The 10,000-nt window shown below is 35.3% G+C and overlaps 1 protein-coding gene across 4 annotated transcripts in view; it reads left to right on the top strand.

The window, feature by feature from the left end:
• Pbx3 (PBX homeobox 3) overlaps positions 1-10,000 on the top strand; it is a 238,717-nt gene that overhangs the window by 170,527 nt on the left and 58,190 nt on the right. For all 4 annotated transcript variants that reach the window (XM_004641564.2, XM_004641563.1, XM_023701664.1 and 1 more), the window contains exon 3: positions 3,360-3,601. In XM_004641564.2, the coding sequence (XP_004641621.1) occupies positions 3,360-3,601 (242 nt within the window). The remainder of the gene's footprint in view (positions 1-3,359; positions 3,602-10,000) is intronic.

Genomic DNA, 10,000 nt, shown 5'->3' with positions numbered 1-10,000 from the left:
GATTATTAAACTCAAACAGCCCCATAACCATTTGAGTGGGCTTTAGGTACTTTTCACATCTGCAGCTTAGTATTGTGAAGGGTATGCATTTATTCAGAGAAAGCTTTGTAATAATTTTGACCCGCAATTTATTTATTGCCCTCGGAATGCAGTCGTCTATGCAGATGCTCTCTCCCATTATCTGTGGGGCAGGTGCACAGCATGTTGAAAGACAGCTAATTAGGATTTGCTGAAAGATATGCAAAAACTGTGGGCTTATAACAAAGCCAAGTTCATTGTTAAACAATGTTTTACTGTGTTTGTGTGATTTGTCTAAATCTTAGAGATACTGAAATGAATGTTGTGGTTATAAATAGATTGAAAATACGTTTGTTGATGGTTTTTTTTTCACGCAACTTTATACTGCTGTGATGACCAAGAGCCCTGATATAAAACTTTATGAACCTATTTATATGCTTCAGTATACACATATTTCTGATACAAAGCAAGAATAACCAATTTATAAATTACTATTTTACCAAGTTTCAGTGAAAGTATTAGGGTCTTAGAATCACCTCGCAGTCTGATTTATTCTAACCTTTGTAAATTTAGCTCATTACAATTTGTGTAGGTACCCAGAGGATTAGATATTATGACTGGAAGACAAGTATGATTTTGGAAGGTTAGTAAGCTAAGTAATTGAGTGGATTCATGAATAGAGAGGATTAAGAATTCAGTAATAACTCAAATGTAAAGTAAGAAAATAAATGTTAAAATTTTAAATAATTTTGGAAACCACATATTACTATTTAGAACTCTTATTACCATTATTTTGCTTAAAAGAGAAAAAATTTGGAATCATTCTTCAAGCTATAGTTATAAAAATGACTTGATATTGACAGTGTCAGTGCTACCTAGTTGCAAAATGTTTTAGTACTTTTCATGCAACGGACTCTGAATTTTTTGTCAGGAAATGATTTTTCTGATGAGATTTGATGCATATAATTTATAAAGTAAGTATTGAAAGATTGTATCAAGACATTTTTCCTTGTTCTCGAGGCAAATGCATGTTGATTTACTGAGGATTTTAGGAATAAAATTGTTTTGTCACAAGAGGAAAATGTTATGCTAGTTGTTTATACTTAAAATTGTTTTTGTATCCACTGTTACTGAAATTAAGGGTTGCTTCCTATTGGTATAGTGGTGATAGTTTATTTATATACTAGGTTGCATAAAAATATACTTGAGACTTCTGTATTTCTTCCTGATGAATTTACTTGTGTCTCCCATATTGTCTGCTTCCCCATGATTAGTCATGGGCATCTTCTCTTGTCTTTTGCACTTGTATAGGGAAGTACTGAGGACTGTAAACATTTTGTAATCAAGTATGGCTGTTCATTACTATTAAATTCATCATATGTCCATAGGTAAAAGGTCATTGTGGTTAAATACATACAAAAGAAAAATTAGAAAGCTGGCATAATCTTGAAAGTAGATTAAACACACACACACACACACACACACACACACACACACACACACACACCCTAGGAGAAGCATCATTATCTGTAAATAAAATAAGTAATAAATATGCAAAAATATGAGCAAACATTGAATTTAAAAAGGATAAACTTAGGGAAGCCCCCAAACAAATATAAAATGAAACAGAGTCCAAAGTGCAAGATAAAAGATTATTTAGTAATCCCTTACAGCATGTCAAGGACATAGAAAACTTCGTGTATGAACTGTGAGCATGTTCAGGCCACAAGATTATAACATTTAAAATGTCTTAGTGAATTAGAAGAGAAGAAAATAAAAGATATTAAAACACCAACTTAATTAATATAGGCCATTCTAGGTCAGTATTAGGCAGGTTTTTTTGTTATTATTCTAAAAGAAATAGCCAAATTGGTTATCAGCAGTGAATGAATACATTAATACAAATTTTATCTTGTTAGACTCATACATGTAATTTGTTTCCCTGAATGAATTTATTGTCTTAGTATATTATAGTTTTTAGGTCTTACCTATTTGCCTCTGAATAGGCAATAGATATAATTTTAAATTAATTATGTTTGTTTCATTATCTACTTGAACTTATTCTAAAATATACTTTCATTTCAAGGGAGGAAATTAAAGTTGTGTGTGTTAAGATAACCAAGAGTGCTGTCAGGCTGTGGGTGTAGTTCAGGACACCTATGGATGCAGTCTGCTCTTTAAAAGACTGATGGTAGTTTTAGGTTAGCATAAGAAGTCACAGAGCTGGTGATCAGTTGAGTACTTGGCAGCTTATAGATGTTACTGTCATGTAAGTTGCAGTAGACACAGAGTGTGTACCACTGTGGATAAACAATAACAGGCATGATGTAAAAGGCAGAATCCAAATACAAACATGCAAGATGCCAACTTCTCTCCCTCTCTTTCCCAAGAAGCCTCATAAATAGTGTGGGGAACCTGCTTTTAAACAGATTCACAGAGGTTAATTGGGCTGGGATATATTAGGTTCTGTTACACATTAATGAAAATGCTGATTTTGAGCTGTCATGACTCCAGTGCTTTTTGTACCATGATAATTATTTTTAAACTTTGTCTTCTGTGTTGTCGAAAACATCTTGGCAGAAAGCCTGTGTGACCTGATTAAACCTATGAATTGTCAGCTGTGATCTATAGTACTCAGAAGAGGTTGCTGACTGGGCATCACTTAGGAAGTTTTTGATTTAAAAGCAAAATTAGATTGAGACTACTGTGTCGAGCACTGTATTCCACATCTGTGGCACATTTTTAATACTGTATTTAGTGTTCTGGTTTTATAGTTTGCTGACAATTTCTTAAATATATGGTAACTATAGCTAGATGCCTCGTTTTACACATTTTCTTCTGAAATTCCATGATGGTTTTGCCATCTAATCCTGTTTATTTTCTAATTTTTGGGTATAGCTTGTGGATTAATTTGTGGAATTTTAGTTATGACTTTTTCCAATTGTACAGAGATAGAGCAACTACCTTTTGAATGTATTTTTATATCTCTGAAATTAGTTTTTTTTTTTTTAAACCCTCAATTTCCCCCTTTCTATTTTATGGTAAAATCATCTAAATCTAACAAACTTGTATGATTAACTTATTCCAAGAAGTCAGGATTACCTTTTCCTAAGAATCCAATGTGGGATAATTTGGAGAATATTAGAAATTTTGGAATGCATGTCAGTATTGTTTTGAAAGTAATTTTTGTACTTAGACATATTGATCAAATGTGAATGATGAAATTCTCAGCATGAATTGTAGTACACTGATGTTGTTTGATCATTTTCTCAAATAAACAAAATACTCACACTGTTTGTCCTCTGTTTCTCGCTTCTTCTCTGTCTCTCTTTTCCTTGAAGGTCTCAGCATCAGAGGAGCCCAGGAGGAAGACCCTCCCGATCCCCAGCTAATGAGACTGGACAATATGCTTTTGGCAGAAGGGGTTTCAGGTCCTGAGAAAGGTGGGGGATCGGCGGCAGCAGCTGCAGCCGCGGCAGCCTCTGGAGGTTCTTCAGATAACTCTATTGAACACTCAGATTACAGAGCCAAATTGACCCAGATCAGACAAATCTATCACACAGAACTGGAGAAATATGAACAGGTCAGCAGCCGCCACTCTCATAGTCCTGCACAAACCCTCTATTGCTCTTCTACTATACAGTGCTAATGATTTTGAGGGCTGTGAAGGGTAGGTGTTAATATGAAGAGCAAAATATATAAGGATGATGCCAAGATCCAAATGAGTTGTTGAAGTCATGAAATGAAGACCTGTTGAGATTTTGGAGGTGAAGCTAACCCTATTTTATCCCATCGACTTGTTTTAGTTTTATTTATTCTTCACATGCACGAGCCCTTACTATTATTCCTATAATCTTCTACCCTAAACCCTCAGACTCACTACATACTTGGTGACCTTCAGAGCTCTGTATAATTATATTTACATGCTGGCTTTGTTCATAAACTTTAACAATTTTTGAAGGGAGGCATTGCATAAGTGAGCTTTTATCTCCTATTCTGTGAGCTCTAGAATCCTCCCAGGAATTAATTCTTATAGACTATGCCAGACTACTATATAGGAAATGAACTAACTTCACAAAGTAAGCAGGTTCTGGCTGTCTTTCTAAGGATGAAACCTCCCAGGATAATTATGGGTACCTTAAGACAGAACATACTCAGCATTGTGTGCTAAATTTATGTATTTTTATTGTTATTTAAATTTATGATTACAAACAAATTAAGGACTAAAAGTTCTGTTCTCAGCAATTTTATTAACTGTGCTTCATCAAATCTAATGTATCTTAGAGTTTAAACTGCATTGTTTTATGTACCACCAAGAAAAATGTCAACCTTGCCAATTTAACTAAATCATCCCATTAAATACAAAATGCTTCCAAACTTCAGAGATATTAAAATATGGAGGAGAATAAGTGGGTTCTAGGTTCAAGCTAAGAAGATAAAATGGTGATTCATTTTAAACATACTGAATTAGTTTAAAGCTAAAATGCTTTTTAGTTTGAAGAACTCTCATTTGATTAGAATTTTCATTTGAAGGGAATTTAAGAAACCATTCTCATGGAAACTTTTAAACATACACAAAAAATAAGGAAATAGTATTGGGTTGAATCCAATGCAGTTACCAAGTTTTGAGGGTCAGATAGATTTGGAAGTTGGGCACAGTGCTGTAATCCCAGCAGGTGTCTATAGTTATGGTTACTTGGGAAGCTGAGACAGTAAAAGCACTTGAGTCCAGGAATTCCAAGAGTAGCCTGGGGGCAGGGAACGTAGCTCTGTGGTACAGCACCTGCCTGGCAAGCAAGAGATCTTGAGTTCACTTCCCCCAGCACCTAAATAAATAAATAACTAAATAAATAAAACAAACCACCAAGAGTAGCCTGGGCAGCGTAGCATAAGAATACTGTGCCTCACAAATAAGAAATTTGCGTATCGATGATTTCGTAGGAGTCAACCCAAAATAACATTTTGCAATTTTTTTTGTCTATTTCTCCCTTAGACTTTCTGATGGAAAATTTATTTATTTATTTATTTATTTATTTATTTATTTATTTATATTTTTAGGGAAGAATTTCCAGAGTGTTCAGGGTCTCACTACTAGATTGGATTCGTAGTGATCTGCCTGTTTACAGCCTCCCAAGAGCTGGGATTATAGGCACGTGCCACCACACCCAGTCTCAATTGCCGTCTCAGCGCACCCCGGGGGCTGGGACCAGCACAGCAGGCCTAGGGATGAAACCCTCAGCCCCTGCTCCTGCTTGCAGGTGCTTTCATCCACTGAGCTATTTGGCCGGCCCTTCTGATGGAAAATTTGAAAGCAAGTTTTAGTCATAGTATAATCATCTACTACAGTGTTATTTTACGTTCTTGATGAGCTTTTCAAAAGACTTTTTGTGCTTAGAGCAGTTTTAGGTTAACAGTGACATTATGAGGGAATTATAGACATATCTACATATTCCTTGGTGCCACATATGCATAGCCCTGCCCATTATCAGCATCTCCCACTAGAGTGATACAGTATTACAGTGATGGATCTGCATTGACGTGTCATTGCCTAAAGTCCATAGCTTACATTATGGTTCATTCTTGATGATGTGAATTTTATGGACTTGGACAATTACACAACCTAATAGGACCGTACTGAATATTTTCATTGTCCTGAAGATTCTTTGGTGTTCTTCATCCCTCTCCTTCCGTCTTACTTTCTCCACTAATCCCTAGTAACTCATGTTCAGTTTTAATACTGGTTTTTCTTATAAGTTAACTATATAGTTTCACTTATATTACATTTCTTTCCCAACCTCCATTGCCTTTTCTCATACTCTGGATATTATGGTACTGAATGCCGAATTCTGTCCCAGGAGTTATTGTTTTTAGAGAGAGAGAAGAAAGATTTATAGAGTATTAGATCTTTACATGAAATGTAAGTTAATACTATAAAATTTTTCTATTTTTTCAAATAAAGACTTTGTGGGATCTAAAGTGTATTTCATTTGTAGGAATAAATTTTGGAAGAGAGTATGTCAATAAAAATTTTGAACCACAGGTCAGCGCCAGCCCTACCCCCGAGCATGCTGAGCTGGCCACCAAGACCAGGTATGGTGGCACATGCCTGTAATTCCAGCACTGGGGAGGCTGAAAACAGGAGGTTCACTATGAGTCTGAGCTGTATAATGAGACACTGTGCCAAATACATTTTTTAAAAAAAGAATTTTGGAAAAATTATCATATACGTGTATATGAAAAAAATCTAGCTTTCTTATTTGACATGTGAATAATTGAATGTAAACAGACTAAATCATAGTTGAAAAGGTTGCCTTGAGCATAAACAGTAGAAAATGGTTCTAATTTGTAGTATAATTCTAATTGCATAACTTTATGTTAAATACATCTGTACATATTTACTAGGTGGATATCACCATTCACCTTGCCTGAAAATATGTACAGTACAATATTAGATGACAAATGGCCCACATTTTGGCTAAAGAATTAAGGTGATTTCTTACTATTCCTAGCCATGTTTCTTCCCCTCTGCCTTGTTATTTTCTCCACATCACCTTTTTCGAAGTTAGGCATTGCTGGCTGGCATTAGTCAGTGGACAGGATTTGAGCCTCATAACTTTAGAAATACCCTAGATTGGGGCCAGCCTGATAGTTTAGTGGACCAAAGCGCCTAATTAGGCAGAACACAATGGCCACAGTTTGATCCCTGTCCTGCCATTCTGGCCTTGCCCATGGGGCATGCTGAGCCGGCAGTAGAGACTGGACTTGGTGGCATGTGCCTGTAATCCCAGCAGTTGGGAGGCTTAAAACAGGAGAATCACTACGAGTATGTTCTATGTAGTGAGATCCTATAGACCTTGTAACTAAATATGGGAAAAAAACAAAAACAAAAACAAAACAAAAAAAAAACAACCTTATAGATTCCCTAGATTTTTAGTAACTCTAATCTCAGCTAATATTAGAATGAAATCACCAGGATTTTTAAGGGGGACAGGATATTTGTTTGCTTTTGTTTCTTTGCTTTAAAAATACACCTATGTAACACACAGGTTCTGTATCACTTAAGATTTTTTGTGTGTTTTAGTATTAAATATAAAATTGGGAAATAAATCATGAGTGTTATTTCTAGTTATAGTAGTAGCCTAATAACCATTTAATGCATATTTTGTTCTCATGTTTAAATACTTTCAGAAGCAAAAATACATGAAATTTCTGCAATATTATGGACAAATACATGTGGTATGATGATTAATTGGAAGAATCAGAATTAAAAAAAAATTTTTAATGTGTTTGGTAGAGGGTCTCACTATGCAGCTCAGACTTGTAGTGATCCTCCTGTTTTTAGCCTCCCAATGCTGGGATTACAGGCATGTACCACCAAGCTGGGTCTCATTGGCTGACTCAGCACACCTGGGGGTGAGGCCGGCATGGCATGTGGTGCTAGGGATCAAACCCCGGTTCCTGTGCTTGCCTAAGCAGGTGCTTAGTCCACTGAACTATCTTGCTAGCCCAAATCAGCAGAATTTTGCTTTACAAACTTTTCTCTATAAGTTCTAAATTGTTTTAGAAATTGTATGGAAGCATTTAGTTCTCTTGTTGTCTTGGACCTGGCTTTTATTGCTCTTCCATCTGTAGTTCTCCTAAGTTATTAGGATTGATGATTTTTGCCACAAAGGAGTAATTTTCTTTTCAATTGTTTAGGGTACAAGAATATATGGATCTTTCAGAAATATACTGTGATGTTAGAAGAAGGGCTAAAGAGGGCTATATGAAGTAAAGGGAGTATATTTCTTTTTTTTTTAATATTTATTTATTTTTATTTATTACATTTATTTATTGTGTGTTTGTGTGTGTGGCCAGCTCAGCCCACCAGGGGGCGGGGCTGGCTGGCATGTGGTGCCGGGGATCGAACCGAGGTCCCTGTGCTTTGCCAAGCTTGTTTCAAGTAGGTGCTTTAGACCACTGAACCATCTCGCCAGCCCAGGGAGTATATTTCTAAAATAGATAATACTGTAATTTCCATTTTAGAGATACGAAAATGAGAATCACAGGTTAAATGATTTGTCCAATGTCATTTATTAGTGTCAGAATCAGGCATTGAAATCAGTTTCTGACAATATGCCATCCTTGACCATTGACTTTTGTAGCTGCCCATGTAGAATTCAGAAACAAATCAAGTACATTTTGGATTTGCCCTTAGTGGATTGTATTTGAAATGGAAACAAAGCACATGGGAGAACATTTTAATTTGTTTCCACAAAACTATGTTTTCTTTGCAAAAGTGATCATTAGTATTCTGAGTGACAGAAGGTATATCAGTAAATAGAACATATATGTTAAGATAGAGGCTTCATTACAGAATTGCATTGAGCTTTACTACAATAAAAACTACATAGTAATTTTAGTTTTTCACTGTACTGTCTTTTTCATTGAACCTATAATCAAAATGTATCTGAATCCTTTTTAGATTTAGAATGCCACAAAATTAACAAATACCACTACTGCAGTAAACTAAAATACCGTGTAAGTACTACCATATGTACAAAGCTGAACAGACTGGAACCTATAATTTGAGGAAATTTTTATCCAAGCTACAGGGGTGAACTGTGTATGTGTGTGTGTGTGTGTGTGTGTGCGCGCGTGCACACGTGCATGTGTGTGGGTAACATGTTGTCTTTAAAATCCTTTTTTCCCCAGAAAAGTTCATATGTTGAACTTTTGATCATGTTGATTATCTGTTTCCATTATATAAGCTCAGATTTAATGATTTATGATGTTTAAATATCTAAATCCATTTATGAATGTGTTTGGAATATTAGACATGGAATATATTATATGTTAGAGTAAGATTCTGGAGCATTGCTACCACCCAAAAGAAAACAATTTTTTTTCCTTTTGTCTTCTTGATTCTGACACTCAACAGGAATATGATAATTTTACAAAGCTTGTAGCTGTCTCCTAAGACTTTATCTTGGGTGCATTGTGCTCCTCTAGCTGAGAGGCAAGCCTGGTTCCTCCTTCTTGTTGATTGGCTACAACTTTTGAAAAGTATCTTTATGGTACCGTTCAAAGTTTTTTTTTTTTTTTTTTTTTTGATTGAAGACCCAACTGTTAGGATAGGTAAATTCCTGATGAACTTAAGCAAGGGGCTTAGAAGCTTTGTTTTTAAGAATTGAAGGTTTGTCATGGTTTCCCCATCCCTACCAAAAGGAAATGGGCACACTGGTTTTTAAAAATGAAATTCGACCGCAACATTTCTTCTCAGTTAAAAGGGAGAAGATATATCATGCTCTGTGCAGCTTTCTCACTTTGCTTGTACCAGAAGAAATACTTATATACAGGCAATTCACTTTATAATTTACAGCAGCTATAATAGAGATGACATATTGAAAGCTATCTACTATAATTATATTGAAATACGTTTTTGCTGAAGGCAGAAATGTTGTAAGGGTTTCAACCCTTCTCAAGCATCTGGGAACCTGCTCTCTGACTTCACAGATGTCTTTTGAATTCATCCCAAATCCAGAAAAGCACTGGAACTGAACATATATACTGAATATGCTCAAGACCAATCAGGGAGCAAAAGACTATTCAAAAAAATGTAAGAGTTAGAAATTATTGGGGAATGGAGAATGAAGAAAAAAATCTAAGCCACTGTGAGGCATGTCTGTACTTTTTGGGAATCTCCACATTATGTGCTTACATTTGCTTGGAAAATTGCTTTTGTTTGTAAAGTAGTTTTATTGTTTTGAGTTTAAAAATGCTGGTCTTATTTTAGAAACTGTGCATCCCACAAATGCCTAATTCAATTTTGGTGTCCTTAATAGTTAAGCAAGAGAGACTAAAGGATCCTATCTGGTGTAAACTTTTATCTTTTTTTTTTTCTCCCATAATTTTATTGATAAACAAATAGCAATGAGACAGTTTCAAATCAAATTGGTAGGACAGTTTCAATAATTAACACATTGCATACATTCTTCCTAGT

This window comes from Octodon degus, unplaced genomic scaffold (assembly GCF_000260255.1).
Source record: "Octodon degus isolate 3935 unplaced genomic scaffold, OctDeg1.0 scaffold00138, whole genome shotgun sequence".
Taxonomy (NCBI): domain Eukaryota; kingdom Metazoa; phylum Chordata; class Mammalia; order Rodentia; family Octodontidae; genus Octodon; species Octodon degus.
This window is presented reverse-complemented; position numbering and strand designations above follow the sequence as displayed.